General features: G+C 52.5%; 2 protein-coding genes across 7 annotated transcripts; one reads left to right on the top strand and one right to left on the bottom strand.

The window, feature by feature from the left end:
- Positions 1 to 1378: 1378 nt before the first annotated feature.
- Positions 1379 to 14117, bottom strand: PIANP (PILR alpha associated neural protein). Of its 6 annotated transcripts, none has more exons than XM_088052263.1 (7): positions 14018 to 14117; positions 13539 to 13697; positions 7116 to 7212; positions 6414 to 7003; positions 6186 to 6267; positions 5719 to 5946; positions 1379 to 5568 (listed from the first exon to the last, which is right to left on the bottom strand). In XM_088052263.1, exons 4-7 carry the CDS (start codon positions 6997 to 6999, stop codon positions 5547 to 5549), a joined length of 918 nt encoding a protein of 305 aa, XP_087908389.1. In that variant the 5' UTR covers positions 7000 to 7003; positions 7116 to 7212; positions 13539 to 13697; positions 14018 to 14117; the 3' UTR covers positions 1379 to 5546. The 6 variants fall into 6 exon arrangements, with proteins under 6 accessions (XP_087908389.1, XP_087908390.1, XP_087908387.1 ...); XM_088052264.1 differs by having other exon boundaries at positions 6414 to 7000; XM_088052261.1 differs by having other exon boundaries at positions 7144 to 7212.
- Positions 14118 to 21897: 7780 nt separating this feature from the next.
- Positions 21898 to 24975, top strand: COPS7A (COP9 signalosome subunit 7A). Its single transcript, XM_014253296.2, has 8 exons — positions 21898 to 22142; positions 22222 to 22297; positions 22791 to 22879; positions 22955 to 23157; positions 23639 to 23744; positions 24085 to 24236; positions 24356 to 24421; positions 24565 to 24975. The coding sequence occupies exons 1-7, from the start codon at positions 21981 to 21983 to the stop codon at positions 24393 to 24395; spliced, it is 828 nt and encodes a 275-aa protein (XP_014108771.1). The 5' UTR covers positions 21898 to 21980; the 3' UTR covers positions 24396 to 24421; positions 24565 to 24975.
- The last annotated feature ends 934 nt before the right edge of the window (positions 24976 to 25909 follow it).

The raw sequence follows: 25909 nt of genomic DNA, 5'->3' as shown, positions 1-25909 counted from the left end.
TGCAGCCCCAGCCCGTGCAGAGAGGGCACCAGAGGAAAAGCATCTGATGACAGAGAGAGGTCAGCAGGAAGGGCTGAAGCTCTGGCTGGAAGCAGATGAGGTTTGTGCAAAACATCTCACCGCACCAATGAGTACATGAGTGTAATTTCAGCACAATGAGAACCTATTGCCACCTCTGTCAAGTCTCTCTGGCTTGCCCAGCCCCAAAGCTGTTGACTAGAGATGATCTTCCACCTAAAGCAACAGGGCTGAAAGTCTCTGCCCTCCCACACTCAGCACAGGGGAGGAAGAGGTGCTGTTCAGCCTTTTGTGTGTCTGTACCCCGGGACAGCCACCACAGGAGTGTGTCTGCTCTCTGATGGGCCTGGGGCCACCACCAACCCACAGCAATCCTGCCCAGGGCACCTCAGCCCACAGAGATCCTGTCCAGGGCACAGGGTGCCATGTGGAGGGGCCTGGCCCTGCAGCAGGAAGGGTCCTTCCCATGGGCAAAAACCCCAGAGCCTGAGGTCAGGTCTGGTCTGCAAAGCCTGCTTCTTCCTCCAACAAAGCAGAGGATCAGGGACAGCTCCAATACCCAAAGGATTCAGGGCAGAGGGAGTAGGGGCTGGGAATCATCCCCATCCCCAGCAGTCTTCCGACCATTACCAGGGAGCAGCCCTTTGGAGTGGCCATCAAGCCTGGTGTGCCCCCAGCCCCGATTGCCGCTGGGCTTGTGAAGTGGAGGAGTTGAAGGAGACAAGGATGCTTAATTACAGAGCAGCCCTGGAAACCAGCAACAGCAGCAGCACTGTGGCCAGGAGGGGAGGCAGCAGGGCTGTAAATAGAAATTGCGGAGGCAGCCGCGGGGAACAAAGTGAGGGAGGCTTCTGCGCCTGCAGCGCTCCATGTCCCTCCCTTCCCCTCGGCTCCTGTCACCTCTCCAGGACAGGCTGGCCCCCAGCGTGACAGGCGTGCCTGGCAGGCAGCAGCTCCAGACGCAGGACAGCAGCTTTGGCTGGGGAAGTGGATGAAGAAGGGCTTCTCCTCCACCGGGAGCCACCTCCCATGGAAATGCGTGAGGGTGGTCAAAGGGCCCCTTTGGTCGGCAGAGACCAAGGTAAGATGGACACGGGGCCAAATTGCCCCCTCTACTCCCAAAAAGAGAATGTGGGATGCCAACAGTCTGAGCCCCCATCCCAAAGGGGTCTGCCCAGGGTGCAGTCCCTCTCATCCCACCCTGACTTTTCCAGTGTGACACCTTCCACAGAAGCAAGAGGTCTGCTTTCAATATTTTGCAAAGTTTTATTTAAAAATGTTGAAACTAACATCCCACAAGATTTGAATATTTCACCACAAGGAGAAGAGAAATCCTACAAAAATATATATCACAGCGCACAAGGGCAGGGGAGGGGGAAGAGCGAGACTGAGCAGAGGAGCAGGAGGGAGGCTGGAGGGGAGGATGGAAGCCGCGGCAGAACGAGACCGAGTGGCAAAGGGAGAGCAAGAGAGGAGTAGGGAGAGCGAAACAATAGGAGGGGAGAGAGAACCAGGAGGGAGACCATGGTACAGGACAAGAGTGGGAAGAGGGAAAACAGTGGGAGAGGGAAAACAACAGGAAAAGAGGAGTAGAGAGCCAGCAGCTGGTGAAGGAAGGGGCCTCTCTCTATGGTCCTGCCAGGGTAGGGCCAGGACTACAGTGGGACGTTAGCAGGGATGCAGCTGGGGAGCTGGAGTTTGACTCAGGATTTTTGTGCTGCAGGTCTCAGCTCTAAGGCTGTGCCACAGATGTGGTTTGTCAGAGTGAAAAAACAAAACCACAGTTTAATTCAGAACAGTCTCAAGGTGGTCCTGTTTGAGAACTTGCAGGGAATGAACGAACCACTCCTTTCCGAATATTTTTCTTCATTGGGAACTGGAGTGAGAAATGAAGGGACCAGATTTGCAAGGGCACTTGGGTGCCATTGAGGAAGAGGTAGATAGCCCTCTCTGAATTTTGGGATGCTGGATGTGAGTCCCAGGAAACTAGACTGGAGGAGAGGTGTGGAAGCACACACCAGAAGTCTGCTTGCTGCCCACCAGTTGCAACCAACCAGATGGCAAAGCCCAAGCAGGATTTAGCCTTGTGGTCATACCACTCTCTTGGGTAAAGAGAAGGAGACTCCGGTTGCTACTTCAAAGCAGGAACTTCCCTCCCTTCCACTGTGTTCACAGAGAGACCACCCTTGTGTTCAAAAAGCCAGGGCTCTCCAGGAGCTCAGCAGAGACACAGTTACTTCATCTCACTCGGCCCACCTAGATGGTCCCTTTAAATAGCATAGAGATGTTGGGCAGAATTAACCCAAGATTCTGAACACTTCCAGTTGGTTTCCCTGCACACTCTTCTCTCTCATTTAAAGAAAAAGCCTTTCCATTTCTAATGGAAAGAAGAAAAAATCTTTCACCTCCATTCACCTAGAAGACAGGGAAACCTGATGGGCTGTGACTAATAAGGTGCTGTCCTCTGCCCTGGCTTGGTACTCAGTGCTGTCAACCCATCCAACTGCACATGCTACAAAGTATTACCCTGGGCCAGGGTAGAGACCCGTGGCGTGCTCTGACTCCAGTCTGTGTAGGGGAAGATGGTTTATAAGGCTCCAGTCATGGAGAAAACAGATCCAGTGAGATTTATTTATTGACTGGAAGAAGCTTGTGTGTCCACATGTGTTCTGAGTGTTTTGTTCCAGGGACAAAGCACAGCAATGAATGTTTGGGCAGGACAATGAAGTTGTTTCCCTGTATCTAACCTGTTTTGTGTGAGAGATTGAATGACTATCATAAAAATGTATTTGGCTAGGAAAATTGTTCTTAGAAAAGATATTCATTATACCCAAGCCTCTGTTGTTGTAAGTTTTTTCTACACAGCTTCACCAGCTTTCCCCTTTCCACAGTATCCATGAAAGGTTTGACTCCCCAGAGATACTTTTACCAAAACCAGAGACATGTAAAAGGGGGAGGAAAAAAACCTAAACCAAAATCTGTTTTGTTTGCCGAATTTACAAAAGCCTTCCCAGGAGAGCACAGGGCTTCCCCACATCAAGTGCTAGAAAATGTTTTCACTATGCTTCCTCTGGACCCCTGCCACTTTCTTACAAACCTTCTCTCCATGCAGCATGTGGAAAGAGAAAGTCCAAGGACAGCCCTTGAAGTAAAAGGGTCTAAACTCTGGCCTTGTTTCAACAAACGCTGTTGATCAAAGAACAATCTAATTAATCTGGTCTGGAAGATTACTTCAGCCAGTTCAAGGTATTGTAAATTGCCAGCAATCATCGGTGCAGCCTCCTGCAGATGTCCTTCCCCAGCAGGGAGGTGCCAGGGAGAGGGGGAACAGGGGCAGCAATGAATGGGGCAGCAAGCAGGAACCGCCACCTGGTCCTTCCCTGTCCATCTGCAGCTTAAATGTCCACCAAAGCCTTGCATGGATCCTAAATAGGAACAGGCTCAGTAACAGATCGATCTACGGTAAAGCACTAATATCCCCTGCTGTAAGCACAGACTCAACCTGTGCTTAGACTAGATATCTCCAGAGTCCTTTTCCACCTACATCTTTCAGCCACTCTGTGCTTTTAATAAGCCAGTAATTTTATTTGACCTGTCATTTTCTCCAAATCTCTACTGTTTTTGGGAAGCTTATTGTAATTTACACTCTCATTTAAATGCCCTTCACAGTGAGTCAGAAGGGACCCGAGAACACCTAATGGTTCAGCTGGGTAAACAGGCAGAACCAGGCCTCTTATGAGATTCCCTGTGCTTTGTCCTATAAAGAACAGACTTTTAATGCAGAGATAAAGGATGAAAGGCCACTTCCCTCTCTCCAAGATGACTTTTGTCAGAGACCTTGTATGGTGAATTAGGGCCTTCAAATTGTGGGTGATTTTCCTGCCTCTGGCCACATCAGCCCAGCAGCTGACACCCAGAAGGTGTTTGTACACTGTAGGGGCAACCTGATCTAAATGTGCATCTTTTCACCTCAGCAGTTGTCAGTGTGGGGTTTTAATTAATTTGAAGGTGTCCATAAAAGCTAAGAGGAACTATTGTCATTAAGATGAAATTTGCCATCTCACACGTCCTCAAAGTGACACCCATGGGTCTATGCCTCTGAAGAGGTGGAGATGCACGGATCTTGCTCACACAGGGAAGTGACAGTGTGGCTGCCAGCCCCATAGACCACCACAGCTCCGAAGGACGTGTGCAGGCAACCAATCTGGACAGATACCTGTGCCATTGCTTTCAGTTTCTGACCAGCTGGGGAACTGAATGAAGCTTCACCTGGGAGCCCAGACACCTCTCTCTCTCATGCCCTTGGTGAGCACTGCCTTGTGGGCTTCCAGTCACCTTGCAATCCAGGAGAGACCTACCAGCAGGACGTGGCAACCCTTCCAATGTTGCCAAGATCAACTCTAAATTGCTCCTGGTCATCCCAAGCGCAGAGTCCTGTCTGCTGCCTCATTGCCTGTGCCAGGAGTATCTGAAAGCAAATCTCTTTCAGAGCTCAGAAAAATTCAAGTTCCTCATGCCCAGCAATGTCTGCATTCCACGCTTTAGCTGTGTACAGGACACTTGCTAAATAACATGGTGAGCAGAGGGCTTCACCTCTGGAAAGGTGTTACTCTTGTTATTCATGGACTGGTGTTATTCAGAAAAACCTTGCTGAAGGAGGCTGAAGGGGTGGAGAGGGACAGCAAGGATGCTTTCAACATATCAAAACATTTGGAAAGCTAGAGGAATCTTTTCCAACTTTAACTGGCAGGAGAAGTGGCATGGGGGTGGGAACTGAGGGGAAAAAACTGTGGATGGAGAGAGGAAGAAAGATATAAGCTGAAGAGGAAAAAACCCAAAGGAGTGTTAGGCAGAAAGAAACTGGAAAGATGTGAATATCTTCTGTCTAGGGGGAAGATAATGTTTCCTTCAAGGAAATGGGTTGTTGAGAGGGCCCAGGTGCTCAGTGAGCCTCTTCTGCCCAAGCTTCACCCACCCTTGGGACTCTCAGGTCTCAGGAACAGACAAAGTTGCCACCATCCGAGTCACCTGGCGGGCAATCCTGCAGCCACTGAACTCCAGACGTTCACTGCAAAGCACACAACATGGGAAGGGACACACGGAGGGTGAGGGCCCACGGGGACAGGGGTACGCCTTTCCACCTTGCCTACCCCCAATGTCAGGCATGCACTGGTGAGAGAGTCATGGAGATCCAAGTGTGTCTGTGCACATATGCTAGAAGAGGGGCTGGGGAGGTCAAGGTGTTACACCATCACCAGCTGTGGTTCCCTCCCACCATCCTGCTCTCTGGTCACCCTGTCCTGCGTGGGCAGGGCGGGTCCCCAACCTTCCCCCAGCAGGAGGCTGAGGAGGCCCAGCTCGTCCATTTGCCCAGGCACATCCCGGTGCGGTTAGTTAATAATGGTGGTGGTGGTGGGCCGTGGCACAAGGAGGTTGTTTTTTTCCTGGGGTAGCAGAGGTGGCGAGAGTCCGCACTCGCCAGCTGTGACAGGAGGGTGGGGGAGCCAGCTCAGCCTCTCCTGGGAGCTTCACAGGTTCACCAGTGGGATTCTGGGAGAAAGAGGGAATTGGAAATTAATTAGCGCTTACACTGCCCCAACCCCTGACTCCCGCTAGCTAATGTCACCTTCACCCTGCCTCACTGTGCCTGTCCCTGTGTCCCCTGCCAGCCCCTCCTGCCCCAGCTCACTGGCCACTCACCGGTTGAGCTGGAAGGCTGCATTCTTCCCGTGGCCGCCCAGCTTCTCTGCACCCTCCTGGCCCTGCCTGGACTCCTCTGCCTCAGGTGTGGGGGTCAGGGGGTCTCCATAGGGCCCCAGGATGCTGACGGTGGTGGGGGAGAGGTCTGTGAGGGGCTGCTGGCTCTCTTGCTGCCTCCCAGTGCTCTGCTGCCCCGAGTGACGCCGGCGTTTCTGATTTCGGTCCCAGCTGTGGAGAGAGCAAAGTGTGAGGAAAGAGACAAGCCCCAGCCCTTGATGACAGAGAGGTTTGTGGGATGGACCCTGCTACACACAGCATTAGAGCCCAGCGTGGCCGAGTGCCAAACCTTGCAAGGGATTGCAGCACCAGATCTGCACCCCTGGGACAAATGGATCCCAAGCCCACAGTCCTCCTGTAGACACCGGCCCAATGGAGTGAGAGCCTCCATTGGCCCAAACCCCACTCACCAGAACTTGAATATGATTCCAGTGGCAACCAGGACAATGATTATGGAGATGGTGATGGTGACGTACAGCTGGGGATCCACACCTGCGAGACAAAGGAGTGGGGGTTGTGATGGTCACTCCCTCCGGTCCCCAGAGAGCAGCAGGGAAAGGGGAGGTTCCTGACGACTTTTGCAGAAGCAGCTGCTCCTGCAGGGGACCAGGGCTGAAAGAAGCAAAGGGCAGATTTACCTTCTCCCCGGGGCCCGAACAAGAAGGGCCGGAGGGTGGCTGGGGTCTCGCGCAGGTTGAGCCCCGCGTTGTGCAGGAGCGAGTGGGAGTTGGGCTGCGCCGTCGCCATGCCGTGCGGCGAGACAAAGGTGTATCCCAGCGGTGGGAAGCCTGGGTTGGCCGAGTTTGTGTCCCCTCCATCCTCATCCGACACCGTGGGACCCCACACGATGGCCCAGGGGTACTGGGAGGAGGGCATGCCATCCTCGAATCCGGAGGGGGTGGCGGGCCGGGCCCCCGCGGCCTGGCGCCTCAGCCGCACCACGTGCCGCAGCTCTGCTCCTCGCGCGGGCAGGCCACGCTGGCGCGGCAGGCCCGAGCGGGAATCCGAGCGGGAATCCGAGCGGGAATCCCGCTCCGGCTGCGAGGTCCTTTCCCAGATGCAAATGGAGCGTGGGGCCGAGGGGTTCCGGCGGGTGCAAAGAGGCCGAGGGGCTGCTGGGCCCCGAGAGCGAAGAGACCATGTGGCAGGAGGAGGGACGGCCAGGACGACGAGGAGGAGATGCCACAGCTGCAGGGAGTGGATGCGGGAGAGGAGTGGAGGCATCCTGCTGTGGGGTGGGGGGGAAGAAGAAGAGAGCCTGATCTAAACATTTCTCCCGTTGAAAGGCCAAGGTGCCGGGAGCAGCCACCACCCACACTCCTGTTTTCTTCCCGCCTCACCTGCCAGTGTGGGAAGCTGTGAACCTACCAGGCACTGGGCTCCATCTCAGATGCAACAGTGTCTTCGCTCAGTCAGGATCTTGTCTCATCTTCTTCACTGGCAACCAAAAGGGAGGGGTGTCAGTGTCCCCTCACACAGTGGTGACGGCTCTCTCCTTGCAGGCGGCGTTTGCCACCCCAGGTGAGCTCCCAGCCCCGGCTGGCAGGATAAGGGGAGTCCATGCACACACATGTGCACCCTCTCCTGCTCCCTTGCCCTCCATGCATGGAGGTGCATCGTCATCCCCCGCCCCGATGCCAAGTCCACCCCGAAACACGTGCGTTAGCATATGCTCACAAAAGCAAGGAGTGATCTCTCGAGCACACGTGCCCGGGCACATGCGCAGCTTCCCCAGGGACTCTCCTGTCTGAGGGCCGAGAGTGGAATTCAGCATCTTTGTTTGCTTATCACTGGAACAAGTTGGAGTCTTAATTCCTGTGTTTATTTATAGTGTGGAGTGTGTAATCCATTTATTAAAAAAGAGCCTCTTCATTGTGTGCCAGAGCGAGGGAGCGAGAGGGGAAGCACGGGAATGGTAAACCAAGACGACTGAGAAAGAGTGAATCAGCGAGAAAAAGTCCAGCCTCACTAAAGAATTTAAGAGAAAAAATATGCCTATCAAATATTTAGTATTTACTTTTCTCTTAGCTAACACGAAATTACCTTCCCACACTCCTTGTCTTAACGTCCTCTGCACTGTCCCATACTTCCCTTTCTCCCCTATTCCTCCTTTTTCTCTCCCACCTCCCACGGCTGAGCAACAAAAGCACGGAGTGAGGTCAGGTCCTCTCAGCTGGATTTCTGCCCTGGACGCTCAGCACCCTCCAGCACCAGCCCGGTGGCGGCACGGCTGCCCTTCACGCTGCCCACCCCTTCCCTCGGCTGGGCACGGCACCGTGCCTGCCCTTCCCCGGTGAGCTCTTATGTGCCTGACCCCGGATCCTCTCTGCAGCCGCACGCACACACAGGACAAAAAAAAAAAAATCATGCGAGATGTTCAGCCTGCTCCTTCATCGTGAAGGGGAAAGCGTGAATGCCAACAACCCACAATTATGCCCTCCCGTGGCTGCCGGGATGGAGAAACAGGGATGCTTGGCTGAGAGAGTGAATGCAGAGGCCAACCCTGCCCCTCCAGCCCCGAGCCAGCTGTGCTGCACCTCCCGGCTTCCACCATCCAACCCTGTGCGCCCCATCCCGAACAAAAACTGCAGCCCCTCCTGGGTGGGAGGCTTCCTCTTCCTGAGGGAAGAGCCCAGGGCTTGCTGTGATGTACACCTAAGAAGAGGGGCCAGGAGGAAGGGCACCCAAGACTAAGTAGCTATCTAGCTCCTGCTGCATTAACTGGGGATATTTTTAGTTTCCTTCTGTTAAATATTTAAACAAAGTTCACAGGAAAAAAAAGAATTGTTGGCTAATGTGCCCTGCCCCTCCCTCCGGGGCAAGATCAGTCTCTGGAGGGATCCTGAGACGAAGATGAGGAGAAAAGAGCAGCTATTCTCAGCATTTCTTTGTTCTTTGCTCCTGAACCTCTAAGCCTTGGAGGGGACTCAGTATTAAAATGCGGCTCTGCAGAGAGGCAGCAGAATGGAGCAAGTTTCTTCTGAAGCCAGATACTGGCGAGATCTTGGCCATCTGGATTATGATCACGATGCCGTGGAAGATCATGTCTGGCAACACAAATCCATGACAGAATTTATTCTGGACTTTGAAAGGGAGAGAATTCCAAGCATGGAGGACCTCCGCGTGTGAATCCCCAGGCTAGAGCACACACAAGTTGCAGGAGAGGTTTCAAGGTGGCTTGGAGTGCCTGGGGCCATGCCTAGGACTCACCACAGGGACAGCAGTTCCCTGGGATGAAGAGCCTGCTTGTGGCATGGCACTCTCAGTCAGCACAAGTCTTCGGGGGCTGGGGGCTGTTCTGCATTGGGAAGCAGGAGAGATGTGGGGCTGGACTGTGCCATGCCAGCAGGGGCAGCCTTCTCCAGGTACAGGTAGACCTCAGTGCCAGTCCCAAGGTGAAGTGTGGTACAGCAGTGGTGCACGTATAACCTCTAGCACTCCTAACTGCAATGGCTCTACCCTCAGAAGTGTGCCTGGGGGTAGGAATGTGGGGTTGCTGTGCTCTCCTCGCTTGTTGGGAGGTCTCATAATGGAGACATCACTGTTCTTCTAAGCTGAGATTGTGAGCTTCGGGAATGACATCCTGGTCTATGGACATCCAGGGTTGAAAACCTGGGAATAAGAAACCCTACAGAGCCAAATCCTGGATGGCTTTCACACACGGTAGTCTAAATTTCAGCCCTATGGAGCAGATAACGTATGGAATGAGCTGAGGAAGGGTGAGCTGCAGCACCGACCGCCTCACGTGCACATGGTGCTGAGGAGAGGACAGCCCATACATGAGGGTGCAAGCCTTGGACTGAGGACACTGTTGTGCATGGGTTCTGCTGCCCAGAGTGAAGAGCTGGTGATTCTGGATGCCCCCACTCCAAAGGTGGCTCCAGGTGAGTGCAGGAATGATGCAAAGTTGGTTGGTCTCCATAAACAGATACTGATTTGTTAATGAGATCGTGGCCAAAGACTGAGAATGTGTCCTGCACTGGCACACCCAGGACTGATTGTGGAGCAGCTGGGAGCAGGACAGAGGTATCTCCCACGGCATGGAAGGTGTGAGGCCAAAGGATGGTCTCCAGTGAAAATACCAGGCAGTGCAGGCTGAATTCCACCATGCTTGGAGTGTTTATGTTTGAAATATCCCTGTGGATTATTGACTAAACAGCAGACAAAGCATATCTTGGGCACTCTGTGGTCAGCCACCAGCAGCGGGATTGTGTCCTGGGAACCGACCCTGCTGTGTTGGAGGGCAGGAGTAACACATGCCCTTCGTTCAGCTCTGGATGCAGGTCCCAGTGTGGATCCTGAATAAACTGGTAGACCTTCAGAGCAGAGGAGGGGATGCCAGTGCTCTTACTACTTGGGAGTATAAATCCCACCTCATACCATTCAAGAAGCCATTGTGTGCCAGAGCAGGGAGACTGGATTTCTGTACCAGTACCTCATGGCAAGGCTCTTGCTTTCATACGTGTTTCCCAGGTCTAATGGCAATAAAACTGGACAGGGCTGCTCCCAGAGTCTGATCAAGAAACCTGCATACTTTCACTCTAGGTACAGAGCCTTCATCTCAGCGTTCCAGTCCTGTGATGCACAGATGACAGAGTGTGAATGACAAAGCTATTTCCCTGGGGCACTTCATTGAGCTCAGTTTGTGAATCTTGGTGCTCGAAAGCAGCAAGTAAGAATTACACTGTTCTTTGCTACTGCATATGGACCCCACCATCACTCCAGACTGGGGCTAATCTGTTAGGAGCTGCTCTCATGCATTTGCAGACTGGAAGCAGGAATCCTGCTGCTGTTCCCCACACCCATCTGTGCTTCTTCCCTCTTTGTAAGTCTCCTGCAGCACGGACCCGCCGCTGCTGGGACATGAGAGAGCAGATCTCAGTAGCCATGCCCCAAAGCATATGTAGCGTTTCACCAAGGGCAGCTGGGAATTGACATCCTACCTAATGGCTAAGGAGCAGAGCCTGCTGCACTCCTGCTCAGAGCAGGGAGCTCTGACTAAACCCTGAATGTGACACCCTGAGCTCTGGAGTTCAGATACTGTGCCCCAGGAAAGCCCTAGGATTCACTTACGATAACTCCTTCTCCGTGTTCAGGATTCTTGTATACCTTAATGCCATAGATAAATCCTATCCAAATAAAAAAGGCATCACAGGAATAAAAGAATCAAGGTGCAAGCCGTGTGCCGTAGCTGCCTCGCATCAAGTGCAATCTGTAACCTTCTGTTACAAAATGCTGAAGTTTGACAAATTCAAATGAGGAACAATACTATTAATAAAGAGGGTCACACACCAGCACAATTCACCTAGGCAGGTGGTGTGTTCCCTACTGCCTGCAGCCATTGCCTGGCTGTATTCCTGAAAGAGATGCTACAGTTCAATCAGAAGTTATGGGCTTGGCACAGGAAATTAAATTGGTGAAATTCTCTGGCCTGTGCTCTGCTGTAGGTCAGTCTCGATGATCAAAATGGTCCCTCTGGCCCTAAAATCTGAGAATCTCACAGCTTTCTCAATGCCTAGCCGAGATCAGCTCTGACTGGAGAGCAGTTGGATGAAGCCAAGTGCACACAAGCCGTGTTAGCGAGGAGCGGGTAGAGGCTCCTTCCATTCGGGGATGGGAAAAGAGTTGCACCCGATTCTGTCTGGCTCAGCTGGCAGATGATGATCTATCTGTATTTTTGTAACATCTAGAGCTTGACTGCTGTGATACTGTGCCTCTAGGAATGAAGCTGTCTGCTCTCAGAGCGCTCCAGCTAGTTCAGAATGCAGCAGTCTGTTTGCTCGGCGACTCAAGCTGCCGGGAATGCATCACCGTGCCCCTCTGCACCCCACATCGCCTCGCCTTTGAGCACACAGTCCGGTTCAAGGTCTCCAAAACAGCATTCAAAGCCCAGCATGGGACAGGCCCCAGTGACCTAAGCAATCAATCACCTCTCCTTATGCAGCGATGACCTCACATGACGGATATATTCCACTGGAACAATGAAATTGCCAACCAGTTTGGGGAGAGGGGGAAGGGATGGAAGAAGGGTAAAGAGGCTCATGACCCTGAAAAATGGAACATTCACAAGAGCTGGGCCAAGATTATGAAACTTACTGCTGGCTGAAATAACGCTCACCATTAGCAACCCCGCAGCACCGAGAGCTTCATGCAAATCCTTGCTTCGCCCAGCTCCCCCACTGCAACAATTCCACTCGAAATAGTGATGAAAAAATCAAAACAAACCCGAGGAGGACCCAGCCCTCCTTGCAGAGAAGGAATGCTAGGTTTGCTGTCATTTTTTAATCTCCCAGCCAGCACTAAGGGCTGTGGTGACAGCTACTGATACGAGACTGTGATCTGGGACCACGGAACTAGCTAGCAGCTATCTCCAAGCACTGAGCAGAGCGAGTTCAGGCACTGGAAGCGAGAGTCCCCTTCCCCCTCGCCTCCCCACTGCGTGATGCCCTGGGCACACCACACCTGTATTTTTCTCAGTGGCCATGAACACCCCAGAGTTCACGGTCCAAGAGGCAGAGATGCAGTCATTACTGGTTTGGCAGCAGGAAGCACGAACCCCGGGTGTTGGTGGAAAGGGGTTATGTATATGCCCTGCTGTATTCGGCTGGGTGGGGACAGGGAAAGGGAGGAATCCCAGAGCAGATGCTCCAGGGTGACAATTCTGCTGCACTCGGAGGAGTTTTGGCAGCTGGGACTGTGAATCCCAATGCCGGCGCCCGGGGGTGGTGATGCCAAGCCCATCCAGGGAAAGAGTTCCTGCTAAGCCTGGGGCTGGGGGCAGCACCTCCCAAAGCTGGCTGGATTTGGGGGCTGGCAGTTGGAATGCAGTGGCTCACGTCAGGCTGCTCTACCTGATATCTGAGGCTGAGGGTTGGTGGCAGCACCCAGGAGGATCCAGCAGGATCCCAGAGGGGCTGACACTGCTCGCCCTGAGTCAGTGCAAGTCCTGCAGCGTTCAGTGACTTGCCGATAGGAATTCCAGTGCCAGGCTGCCAGGGTGAGTACTTATGGGCTGGGTATGGCAATCCTAGGCTGGGGCAGAATGCAGGGCTCGGAAGGGTGATGCTGCATTTGGACGTTTTCATAGCAGGGGAATGGGCGTGTGAAGCCCATCAATGGTCCTCTGAGCTTAAGTCTCCCTGCATTTGGGAACTGTGAGTGTGGCCCCATTCCAAGCAGCACTCTAGGATGCTGGTCCCCTGCCATCTAGTGCCTGCCTGCAATACATGTCATGAGTCTGACAATCTTCTGCCTCCCAGTTTCCTACTGTTCCCGGGCATCCAAGTGCTTCAAGTGCTGAGTCTCCACATCTGAATTGCTCTCTCTTGCATGGTGCACCCTTGGCCAGGCAGGAGGTGGGACTGACCCCTCTGTTTCCTTTCTCCAGCTGCGCCAATTTGGCTGAAGTCGCCTTCCTCAGCGCAGGCTCCAGCGCTCCAGCACAACAGGTCTGTGATGGAGCCCGGAGCTGGAGGGTAAGAGGCAGCGATCCCTCGGCTGTGCCCTCTCCCTCCCGGCCCCTCAGGCATCCCCTGCCCCTGACGAAAAGAGGAGGAAAAGGAGGGGGGAGGAAGGAGACAGCCGGCTAGAAGAAGACAGAGCAACTAGATCGGGAAAGGGAAAAGAAAAAGGGGGAAGAAAGGACACAGGGAAGGAGACGGGGAGAGATGACTTGGAGACGGGCGTGCAGCCCCCCTCCCCCCCGCCCCTGCAGCCCCGTCCCCACTCTGTCCCCCAAGCCCGGGCCGAGAGGATGAACTTACCTTGCGGGGAGACGAGTGGGGCGCAGCCGGGGCGGCGGAGCAGAGGGCTGGGGGAGCACAGCTGCTGCTGCCCGTGCCTCTCATGGCCAGGACGAAGGAAGGAGAGGAGGAGGAGGAGGAGGAAGAGGAGGAGGAAGGTTTGCTGAGGCTGAGCCTTGGCTGAGGGAGAGGGAGCGAGAGATGCCTTGAAATAAACAGCTGCCGAGGACTGGTCCAGCCCCTCTTTCTCTCTCTCTGTCTCTGTCTCTCTCGCTCGCTGCCTCCCGTTAACCCCATGGCTGCTGGCTCGGGCGCGCCCGGCACCGTGGCCCCTTCTGCAGCCCCCGGGGGGCGCCGGGGCGGCCGGGCGAGGGCAGCGGCCGGGGGGGGGCGGCGCGTCCCCCCGGCCCGGAGCCCCCTGCCCCGGCGGCCGGGCGCGAAGGCTCCTCCCGCTCCCTGCCCGCCCGCGCCGCGCTCCCGCAGCCCCGCGCCCGCCGGACCTGCCCCCCGCCGCCTCCCCGCCGCTGCCCGCACGGCTCGGCTCCGCTCGGCTCCGCTCCGCTCGGCTCCGCTCCCCCGTCTCGTCGGTTATTTCGGGATCTTCACAGGAAGCGATTAGGTTGCCATGGAGAGAGGTGTCTCCAAGGGACCCGTCGCTCCAGCTCGCTCCGGCGAATGCCACCCCCGGACCGGTCCGTCCTTGGGGGCGGGCGGAGGCCCCCCGGGATCCCCCTCCCCCGGGCCGCCCCCCGGGGCTCATCCCCGCCGACCCTCGCCTTTCCGCCCCGCAGCAGTGCCCTCGGGGAGATGCCACCCCTCGGTCCCGCCCCCCGTCCCCCGTTCCCGCATCCATCATCCCTGGGCTTCGGCCCCCCGGGACCCCGTGGCCGCCGCGGTACCGGGCGGGGGGGAGCTGCAGACGGGCGGCCCCGGCGAGGCGCAGCCCCGGCGGGGCAGGCGGCGGGGTTCGGTCGAGCCCCACGGGCAGAGCCCGTGGGACACATGGGAGAGGTAGGAGCGATGGGGAAGGGAGGGTGGGGGGAGGAGGGGGATCCGTCCGAGGTGGGTTTTACCCGTTGAGGGATCACCCAGGTCTTTTGAGCGTGTCCCCAAGCGCGTTTCTGCCAGGGATCGATGGGATGCGTCTGGAAATGGTAGGGATGTGACAGCAAAATTAAAGAAAGGAGCTGATGTGCCTTTGAGGGGCCGAGTGTTTCACAGGGAACATCTCCCTCCACCATCAAGAACCAAACAGAAAGCACAGACCAAATCAGAAGGGAGCAGCTGAACAACCAACGGGCGAGAGAAGAAAGTCAATGACAGAGAGACAGTTTCCACTCCAGGGCCTGAAATATGAGGAAGCAAGAAAGTAATTTCCTCAGATCCTCAAAAACAATCAAACTTTTCATCATAAAGCGATGAGGAAAGACTGTGACTGACCCTGGGAGAAAAAAAAAATACCAGAAAGAAATAGTAGAGACAGCACTGAGCCATAAGGCAACCTGCCACTGCATCAGGGATGGACGCAGGTGACAAATGGACACACAGTACCAAGCCTGAGCACGGCAGGCTGGCCAGAACAGGTCGTGCCAACTTTGGACAGATATCTGAAGGGTCTGAGTCTGTTCTTCAGCAGGGCTCCTGCGAGCTCCCGTGCTAAAGAACCAGGCTGCTCCAAGCTTTGCCATGCCAGGATATTTGAGTCTTGTGTGTACATTTGTGAGCATCTTTAGGAGAGTCAACAGGTTTTTCACATGTTTGGCAGTGATGTCGGTGTGTGTTTGGAGGATCAGCACGGGGATGGGGTTGTGTTAAGGCTTACTGTCACCAGGGGGTCGTGGTGTGGGAGGAGGGCACTGCAGGCAGCGGTGTCACAGCTGGGGTGTGTGTGTGTGAGATGCTGCGCCACTGCGTGTCATCGGCCATGCACACGCTGAACCCCCCCGGCTTTTGTCCCTTTCATGTACATGGGGCTTTATGTCAGAGATTATCCAGGCTCCTGTCACACTCCAGCCTTTTCATCTCTAGCTCTCACAGGACTTGTACAAATCATCTGCGCAAACCTTGCTCAGTGATCCTTCACACTCTCATCCCAAGAAACCCCCTGTACCGACATGGTGGAGCAGCACAAGTCAGCGTTCAGCTTGTCTCGCTTTCTGTGCTTCTTTTCCTGCTTTCTCACCTGAGAGTAGCAGAGGGTAGAAAGCTCTGGAAGGGGCTACATCAGGCACACAGGCTCTCTCTGACCTTTTCAAATCCTGACGAATGTGTTTAGTATAATTGGGAAGCACAAAACAGAGGAGAAATTTCAACCAGGGAAAGGTCAGCTAAAGGGTGAAAATCCAAATGACGCAAACACTGAAAATCCCCCTGAAGAGTAAAACTACAGAAGGCAGCAAAAGGAGTCAGAAATATGAGAGAGGACAAGGAGCAGGATTTTGTAGGGACCAAGGAAACCTTGGAAGATGTGGTGTGGGGAGTCAGGAAAGCCGTCGAGATGATGGGAACAGGGAGCTCAAGGGCTGATGTCACTTGTACCTCGCTCTGACGTGATATAAATGGAGTGGCTTGTTTGGTTTCCTTTTCTTAGGAAAGCTAATGTAAAACTACATGGAATTTTGAGGGGAGAGATGGAATCAGGGGTTACTGGCTGTTATTTCTGTCTGGCAGTGATCACGTACAGATCATTTACACCCATGAGTCCTGAGCCCAGGCAGGCCACTGCTACTGGTTTTACTGTTGTTTCCTAAGAGAAGAGAGACCCATGTTGTTGCCTTGCTACCTGCAGAATCCTGTCTGTCTGTCTGTTAGTTGCCATGGATTTGACAAAATGACCAGATTCTAAAAGGTACATAAGCTCCAACAAATTGTATGAAAACCAGCAGCCTGACAGAGGAAAGAGATGCCTGTGCTGGAACAGAGCCTGTAGCCATGCTGCTGGGCAAAGCCCCACAGGTCAGAGCAGTCCATTCAGCAGGCCAAAAGAATTGAGCAGAAAATATTGGGAAAGCTGTGTTATTTTAGAAACATAACAAAAAGCTATGAGCTATGTAATGTTAGAGAGTGGGGGAGCCCTGTGATGTAGACTGTAGGAGAAATTGCCCCTCACAGATGTGGCAAGCTGTGGAAAGGGTGCCATCAAGAGACCCCGGCTGAAGGTATGGTAGTGGAAAGTACAGAACATACAGGAAAGAAGTCCACAAGGAAGCCAGTTTCCTCTGCCCTATTGCTCACCAAACAAGGGGTTAATAAGCTTTGGAATATCAGAGACATCCCAGAAGACTGGAAGAGAACTGTGCCCTGTGAATATTTGTAAAGAGCAAACAGAAGACCTGAAAAATTCTAGGCAAAGCAACAAAGAGCTGATATGAGATTTTCCAGTTAATGCCAATCAGCCTGGTTTGGAGGAAACTGATCTTGCTGCATAAACTTGTTTTGTTCTTGTCAGTCTTTGATGTGACTACAGGTTTGTTTGGGAAAGGTGATGGCTTAGATCTATCCAGGCTTCTGGAAGTGTTAATTTCCCAAAGCATGCTGATAAGAAAAAAAAGCATTATGCAACATTAACAGAGCAGGAGGTTAAGTGAGCTGGTTAACTCCATTTAACGCCCTGTAAACACAAAGGAGGTCATCCCTGGAAGCCCACCATTGAGTGGCAGTGTTTCTTACGTGGATGCCCAGGAATGAGTCCCGGGTCAGGTATGACTCACCATTTTATTCAGTGCTTGGTGAGCAGATATAGTTCATTCTGACACAGTTTACTGAGGGCACAAATATTGTTAGAGTGTTAAAAATAATGAGGATAGGACCAGTACAGAGTGACCTGCCCCTTTCATTAAGGTGGTCATTCTCATAAAACTTCTTATAAGACTGTTGAGAGCAAATTGTACAGCTACAAACAGGAAAAAATGCCTGTGTCTACAGGAAACAACTTCCAGTCCTGAAAAGAGGTGCTCTGGAAAAAATGTGGGGATTATAACAGGCAGAAAACTGAACACAGACTCAGTGGTCCAGGCTGCAGCAATGAGTCTGAAGTGATCCCTGTCTGTGTAAAGACAGAAGTAAGGATGGGAAGCGAGGAGACGATTAAACCTCTCTCTGTGTCTGAGTAACTCTCATGCTGGAAAACCGCACAGTGCTTTATGCTCCATATTTTAAAAATAACTTTGAATCAAAGGTGATCTGAAGACTGGAGATCTCAGTAATTTAAAGAGGTCAACCTGTTTAATATATCAAAAAGCAGAATGAGACATGACTTGCTTGCAGTATCAGTTCTTTCCTGGAGAAAAGTCTACCAAATATTCTGGCAGAGAATAACAAGAGCCAGTCACTGGAGAGTGATTAATCACAGAAACAAACTACCTAGTGAAGTGCAAGATCCTCTTTCTTCTGGAGTCTTTGAATCACAACCGGAGGCCTGTCTGGAAGACAGTTCCTGGTCTGCAAAATCCTGAGGGCTTTGAGAGCAGATCAGAGGAAGAATCATCATGCGGTTACCCTCAAGCCGCTGATACTGGGCTGACTTTAGGTGTAACCCCTGTGTGCATTAGCCCAGTACAAACTAAAGGGTTAAAAGCCTTCTGTATTATATTGGTGTCCAAGAGAGCCATACCAGCCTCCTTTGTCCTTACAGTGTTTTTGTCTCAGAGTCCGTGTTACACACAGTTGTGAAAAATCGTCTCATGAGATGTGACTCTGCTATGTTTGGAGAAGGACTGGTGAAAAAAAATGTCTTCAGTGTTTTGACAAGTTATTTGGATTCTGTGGTGGTGAAGAAAGGAACAACCTAGAATGAGCCCGTACAGCTCTACAGCTTTAAAGTGGGACAGTGAACACAGAGGAAAGAAAGTGGATCTATAGCACAAAGAGAATGGAGGTTTCTTTCTGTAAAGATCAGAGAGAGATCAGAAGAGAGGGATGATGCTAGGGGGTGGTTACAGCTAGGATCAGAAATCCCAAACATTCAGAAATAACAACACAGAACGTCTCCATGTCACAAGATTTATCTTAAAATTATGAAATGTCGTACAGACTTGCTTTCATCTGCACTCTTCGCCTCCTACTTTCGGCTCTTTTGGTTACATGAAAATCACATTTCACAGTTTCCCTGTGACCATAAAGATAGGTGTTTGCTTTGTGAGGAAAGCAAAAGCACGGAAGTTACTGATTCCAGGAGGCTGGAATTTAATTTCAGCACCCAGCACTCCAAGCTAGGGATGAGGCCAAAGTTTTGTTACGTTGTGGAGATGTTACCCATAACTTTTGCACTCATGAATACGATAATCCTCTCATTTGGAGAGCGCAGGATCTGAGTCATTCAAAGGACCTTCTGGTCTTTGCCCTTGGTGCAGGATAAAAAAGGAGCAGACAAAAACATGGGGACACAGGACCTAGGAACTGGGGCTGAAGTGGAGAAGGAGACAGAGAGAGCATCATGTAGCTAGGATGCTCGGGCTGCCAGGCTTTATCTAACTAATAATGAAAGGCAGCAAGCGTGTCAGAGAGTGTGAGAGAAACAGATCGATAGAGAGATAAAACTGAGATGGAAGGAGCTGGCAAGGGGGTGGGGAAGAGAGTAATAAAACACTACAAATCAGCAGGGTTACATTTGAACCTGATTTGAATGCACCCTGCACTGGTGTAAGTGAAGACAGCAGGTGTGAGGCTGTGGTGAATCAGGCCTAAATACAGAAACAGAGAGGGAAAAGAGAGAGAAGATGTTGCCCTTGTCAATATTGTCCTGTAACCTGCCCTCACAGCTCTCAGCCAACCTTACCTGCCCTGCCTCTTTCATCCTGCTGTGTGGAGAAGCCCAAATATTGCTGGCTCTGAGAATACAGACTGACAGATTTTCCTGCTTCCCTGGGTCACCATGATCTTCTTGAAGAAATGCCTGTTGGGTAAAATGTGTCTTGGTCCCATTTTACCTGACTTGAACATAGGAAACGCTCCCAGGGTAACTTCCAACAATCCCCTAAGCCACTGGGTGTCAGGCACTTTCCTAGGAGAGCTCATTGACTGTGCCCATGCTCAGTTATCTATGGAAGATGATCAGAGAAGTTCCTTTGCTCAGTTTCAGATTTTTGAGGCAAAAGAGACTGTGACATCTCAAAGCATCAGAGCACATAAATGAAAATGTGCCCTACAAGAGTAGGACTGAGGGTTTGGGTGCCTTCCCCTCTCAGGGCGCACGTTTGCTCCTCTGGCCCAGCACTCAGAGCTGTTTTGCTCCTTATGCTTGGAACTAGTTTTAAGTGATGTCCACCTAATCTTTATGGCACGATCATTAATGTTAGAAGTTCATTTTTTCCCACTGACCATCACTGTCCACACAGTTCCATCCTTCTGTCAGTAGCCTCGGTGAGGAGACCAAACACTAAAGGAGCCTCAGGGACTGAAGAGGATGACACTGAGAAGGAGTAGTGACAATCCATACAGCTGTACAAATAAACTTGGGAGACAACGATCCAACTCCCCAAGGCAGCCACGGGTTGTATTTTCTAGCTGTGAAATTGTGTTTGGAGCAGAACTGTACCCCAAAGGAGCCTTCTCTGTGACTCAGCCACAGCAGCTGTGTGACAAAAACTAGAGTCAAAGCAAGAAAAGAGAGCTGTTGATACTGGCAAGTAAAACCTTAACAAACATAGACTTTACCCAGATGAAGATTTCAAGATGTCACACTAATTTCAAGATGTTATGCTTACAGAAGACTGGCAAAGCACAAGTCAGCTGCCTTTAATATGTGCTAAAGTGATCCAGCTGAAGACCAAATTTCTTGCTGGCCATCATGTGCAAACTTGCTCTGATAGCTCTATGATTTTAGCATGCTAAAACCATGCTACCTGCACAGACTGTATCGGGCTCCCATCAAATTTTCTTTTTTTCTGCCTTGGAAAATCATTGTGGATTTCTGAAGGAGACAGCCATAAGGAAATTGGAAACTCTTGGCCAAACAGCTTAATATTGCTTATTGAAATGCACACTGACTGCTCTCCTCCCAGTCCCCCTCACAACTCACCTCTGCCTATCAGGTGATTTATATAAGATGAGAAGAGCTCTGAAGGTTTGGGGTTTTTTTTCCCCCAAATGACCCCCACTTTTTATTCTCTCTCACCTGGCACAGGGAACCGTGCCCTCAGCAGTGACCGCATTGCTGTAACTCATACACCCACGAAGAGATACTTAAGGTGCACTATAAACATTTCTATCCTTGTGGAGCGTTTAAACTATCTTTTTATGGCCATACCCTGCCTGCATCAGGGATGCATTTCTTGACAAGTGCGATGGTTAATGATTCAGCAGATAGTAAAGTCATTTTTTTGTAAAAATTAATGCAGTAGAGGAAGAGAGGCATGCAGGGATTTAAGAAATGCACAGCTTAAATACATAAGTACGGTGCTTTGCAACATAAGATTTTTTACATTTACATATCCCCAAAACACTGCCCAAAATAGTGAGATCTTAATGGTGTGAAAGCAAAAATCAGAGCGATGTGTGGGCACACACAAGGTATTCCATGCACCTCTTTTAATTCTGGTGTGGTGATTATAGAATAGATCATTGAGATGTGAGAAACACCACGCCATAGAGTAGTGCATCTGTTTCCTCACCAGCTATTTCAACATTAATCATTGAATCACAGAACAGTTTGGGTTGGAAGGGACCTTAAAAATCGTCTTATACCAACACCCCTGCTGGAGGCAGTGATATGTGCTATTAGACCACGTTGCTCAGAGCTCCATCAGTCCTGGCCTTGGACATTTCCAGGTGTACGGATGAAGAGTAGATAATCACCAGACTGGCAAGACCCATAAATACGTGGCTATTCATATCGATTGCCGTGTTGGGACACATCTCACGATGGCTGAACAGCTTGGGGGAGTTTTGACAGAGGTTGGGTCATGAAAAATAAGAGAACAGTGAGCAGACTGCTGGTGAGCAGGGCAGGGCATGAAAAAAGGTGCAGAACGGAGTTAAGAGCTGGCTGGTGCCGGTGACCAGCAGGGCCAAGACTGGGCCGGTGTCTAGTGACCGGTGACCGGCCGGTGGCCGCTGTCTGCCTGGGCGGAGGCTGCGCCCCAGGCAGACCGGAGCCTGGGCTGTCCCGGGGACATGAGCGCCGCCGTGGCAGGGTGACAAGGGCGGCCGGGAATGGCCGGGAATGGCCTGGGATGGCCGGAGGATGCGGAGGATGGAAGGGACGGCCGCGGCCCCGCAGCGCTTAGCCCCGCCAGCGGGGGGCGCCCCGGCGGCGGGACTGCGCCGCCGCGCGCCGCCCGGCCCGGCCAATGGGGAAGCGGCGGGGGGGGGGCGAGCCGCCGGCTCCGCCAATGGGCGGCGGGTGCGCGTCACACGCGGAAGCGGCGGCTGTGCGCCGGCGGTGTCGGGCGGTGCGCGGGGCCGGCCGGGAGCGGCAGGGCCGGGGCGGCGGGGGGAGAGCGAGCGGCCGGGCCGGGCCCCGCCATGGCGGCCGAGGGGAAGGTGACGGGCCAGAGCCAGGAGCAGTTCCTGCTCCTGGCCAAGGCGGCCCGCGGCGCCGCGCTCGCCAGCTTGATCCACCAGGTGCTGGAGGCCCCGGGCATCTACGTGTTCGGGGAGCTGCTGGACATGCCCGCCGTCCGCGAGGTGAGACCCGCCCGGCCCCGCGGCCCCGCCGGGCCCTGCCCGCGGCCCGGCGGCGCCGCCTGACCCTGTGTCCCCGCAGCTGGCCGACAGCGAGTTCTCCCCCGTGTTCCGCCTCCTCACCATCTTCGCCTACGGCACCTACGCGGACTACCTGGGTGAGGCGGGGCGGGGTCCCGAGCCCCCCGGCCCGGTGTGGGGATCCCGCGGGGCCGAGACCCGGGGCGCAGAGGGCCTCCCTCCTCCGGCGGCCCCCACATGCAGCCAGGGCTGAGCCCCCGGCCCCACACACGCCTGGCTGTGCTGTGGGCCCCAGACTTGCGGGGTAGCTGGCTGTAATTAAGGCTGCCGTTTGTCTCCTGCCGAAGACGGTTTTGAGGGGAAAGACTTAAATATGCATTGGGATGTGCAGACCAGCATAAATAACACGTGGGACAGCTAGAAAGGCTGAGTTGAGGGTGGCGGGAAGAAAGGCTGCTCAGAAAAGGTCTTTTGAGCTGAGAATTGATGGGGTTGGCTTGGCAAGACGAAGCACCACTTGGGGGATTGGTGTGCAGACGTTTTAAGAGACGGGTGTGGTACAGATGCTTCTGTGCGGAACTGGGAAACGAGGCATAAATTCTAATATCCCATTCTCTCCCCTGACAACAGCTGAAGCAGCAAACCTCCCTCCCTTGACAGAGGCCCAGAAGAACAAACTGAGGCACCTGTCAGTCGTCACTCTGGCTGCCAAGATCAAGGTAGGGGCCCTGTTTTTCCCCGGGTTCTCTTCCCACTGGGATTATCTCGTGCTAGTTACCATCATGTTTCCACAGTGCATCCCCTACTCAGTGCTGCTGGAGCAGTTACAGCTGAAGAATGTCCGGCAGCTGGAGGACCTGGTGATTGAGGCTGTGTATGCAGATGTGCTTCGAGGGAGCTTGGATCAACGGAACCAGCGCCTGGAGGTGGATTACAGCATTGGGAGGGACATCCGGAGGGAGGAGCTTAGCACCATCACCCGCACATTGCAGGAGTGGTGAGGAGGAAGCCCCCAGAACTAACACCCAAAAAAGGTTGCAGGAGTGGCCGGTGGCTTCCCTGGATCCTTTGTGTGTCACTAAGGGTGGGTGGTGGTTGGGAGGTGACCTACTCAATCCCCTTTCCCATACTCCATCGGAAAGTAATTTTCCAAAAATTTTCCAAATTCCCCTGTTTGTGGCTGGAAGGGTGATGGGAACACAGAAGCCTTTGCACAGCACTGGCTGCTGGCAGGAGGCTTCGTGAGGGTTTATCTGTAGTTCTTAACCCAGCATGGCTTTGTTACCTGTCCCCCTCCCAGATAATAACATAATTCCCTGCGTTTTTACATCAGACTCCTGTCCCTGTATCTTCCCTGCCTGGCATAGCTGTCACCTCGCAGTGTTTTTGGCCTCTGGAGTTAAAATTTGCTGTCTTTCACATTTCTCTCTATGCTGTGCCAATTCCCTGGCCTGTTCAGTTGTGGGTCTCCTCTCCAGGTGCCAGGGCTGCGAGGTTGTCCTGTCGGGCATCGAGGAGCAGGTCAGCCGGGCCAACCAGCACAAAGAGCAGCAGCTGGCCCTGAAGCAGCAGATCGAGAGCGAGGTGAGTGGGTGCAGCAGGGAGCAGCCAGTGCTCCTTGCCTTGAAACAATTAGAACCAGTACCCTGTGGTTGTTAAAGTCTTTGCTGAAGTGAGGCATTGCCTTTTCCCTAGGCCAGACCCCCCAGGGACTTGCGCCTGAAGAGTCCTAAATCAGCTTAATACTCTTCTGCAGTGCAGGGGCCTGGATAGATGTTGGTTCTTTTCCTTGATGTGAGCTTGCAGCTCTTAGGTCCAGGGCTTCCTTTAGAAACAAATATTTAAAAAATCCCAGAGAGAAGCTAAAAAAACCCATAGCTGAAAAAAATCCCAACTTTTAGTTCTTACTTTGTTGCTGTTGCAGGTGGCAAACCTGAAGAAGACTATTAAAGTGACAACAGCAGCTGCTGCAGCAGCCACATCCCAAGACCCAGAGCAGCACCTCACGGAGCTCAGGGAGCCAGCCCCTGGTACCAACCAGCGCCAGGCAAGCAAGAAAACCTCCAAAGCCAAAGGGTGAGCAATGTGGGAGCATCCATGCACTTTTCCCTGTGCACTTAGGAAGGGAGTGAGATATGAACCCAAGTGCCCACTTTGAACTTTTATTTTTCTTTTTTTTTTCCCTGTGCCCACAGGCTCCGGGGCAGCGCGAAGATTTGGTCTAAATCAAACTAGTTGGATCTCCCTTCACAACTGGGAGGGTGAGAGGAAGAGATTTGGGGGATGGAGGGGGTAGCAGGGGTCCCAAGTGTGATGCTTCTGAGCTCTTCTCTGAGATCCATCTTTCCAACTAATTCTCCTGCATGTTTGTTCTCTTTTCCTTTCTTCTTTATCGACGTTTCAGGCAGTGTCTCCCTCCTTTTCATCACAGCATTTCACACTCTGAGCTTCAGGTTGTACGCATTGCTGTTTCCCCAGCCGCTCAAGCCCCCGTCGCCACGGCCACGTCTTTCTCTCTTTCTCTCTCCCTGTCTTTTGACAGGTCAATTTTAGGAGCCATAAAGGTGTGACAGTCACCTTGGCACCCCCAGGGCATCACAGAATCTTGGAAAGAGGGTGCTGGTGCTCAGCAGTCGTTTTGGCTCTATGAGACCCCTGGCATACTTTGCTCCAGGACACCGTCTTTGATTGTTTAATCTTTGTTTTGCTAGGTGGGAGGGTAGTTTTTGAAGGGGTTCTTTTAAAAAATATATAAATATATTATAAATATATATAAAACAATAAAAATATAGATCTATGGACATATCTATACAAACCTGTGCTCCTGTGAATGGTGTCTCTTTGCCTTGTATGCTGATTCTGGAGGTTCCAAAATAAGCTGTGATATTAAGAGCTTCTGTCCTATTTTAGGGTGGAATATCCTCAAAATACTAGGTTCCCTTTTCAGAGGTAGTTCCACAGTATCTCTGTTGGGATGATAGTCTGTAAAACGGAAATTAATCATAAATCTTATTTAAATTGTTTGTGTGGTTGATTTGCCCCTAGACCCTTCAAAAGGTGATTTTCAGGTAGTCTCACAGGAAGGTGCAGAGAGTGTGGAAAAAGTCCTTATTTGTGTCAATACAGTGTGTCCCGTGATCCTGGACATAATGGAAAGTGATGTGGGGACTTGCCTAACAGGTGAAGGTAAGAGTCAGTGCCCACATGTGTGAGTTCTCACAGATAGATGCTGCACAAGCTGTTCTCGGGTGCTGGTGGTGTCTGGTTGGGAAAAAAAAAATCCAAATCACTGAAAGTGACTCCTGTGAGATGCCCAGGAAAAAAAGTAACTCGGATTCTTCAAAGGATGGCTCCTCGAGGCTGGCTTGGAGCCGAGTCAGACGGATGTCAGTGTCACACTGCCTCTCCACAACGTGTAGCTGATGTAAATGTAAATTGACACCGTGACTCCCACCCCCGCTTGGTTCTGTGCCTTATGCCAAGACTAAAATTTGATTCCCTGAACCTGTGTTTCTGTGTGTGAGCAGACCATGGAAAAAATTAACCCAGTGAAGGAAAGCTGGGAGCTTTGACTCTATGGGGCCTTGTTGGGTTCACTGGCTGGGGGTGGGTTTTCTCCGGGGTCAGCTCCCTGTGCAGACAGGTGAGAGTTGGAGCCGAGGCAATGTAGGTGTGAACAAGTCTTGTGAAGGGGGTGGGGAGGTGGGTGAGTCTGAAACTGTTTTGATGGTAGCAAGGTGCCACCTCGG

This window comes from Pseudopodoces humilis, chromosome 2, assembly GCF_049639895.1.
Source record: "Pseudopodoces humilis isolate 2021_Gansu_Grassland_sample_001 chromosome 2, ASM4963989v1, whole genome shotgun sequence".
Taxonomy (NCBI): Eukaryota; Metazoa; Chordata; class Aves; order Passeriformes; family Paridae; genus Pseudopodoces; species Pseudopodoces humilis.
This window is presented reverse-complemented; position numbering and strand designations above follow the sequence as displayed.

Coding starts and splice junctions, on each gene's coding strand:
- PIANP (XM_088052261.1), bottom strand. Junction 6,268..6,413: donor GTTCGGGCCCCGGGGAGAAG/GTAAATCTGCCC, acceptor TTTGTCTCGCAG/GTGTGGATCCCCAGCTGTAC. Junction 5,569..5,718: donor GCAGCCTTCCAGCTCAACCG/GTGAGTGGCCAG, acceptor TCTTTCTCCCAG/AATCCCACTGGTGAACCTGT.
- COPS7A (XM_014253296.2), top strand. CDS start 21,981: ATGGCGGCCGAGGGGAAGGTGACGGGCCAGAGCCAGGAGCAGTTCCTG. Junction 22,298..22,790: donor CACCTACGCGGACTACCTGG/GTGAGGCGGGGC, acceptor CCCTGACAACAG/CTGAAGCAGCAAACCTCCCT. Junction 23,158..23,638: donor ACCCGCACATTGCAGGAGTG/GTGAGGAGGAAG, acceptor TCTCCTCTCCAG/GTGCCAGGGCTGCGAGGTTG.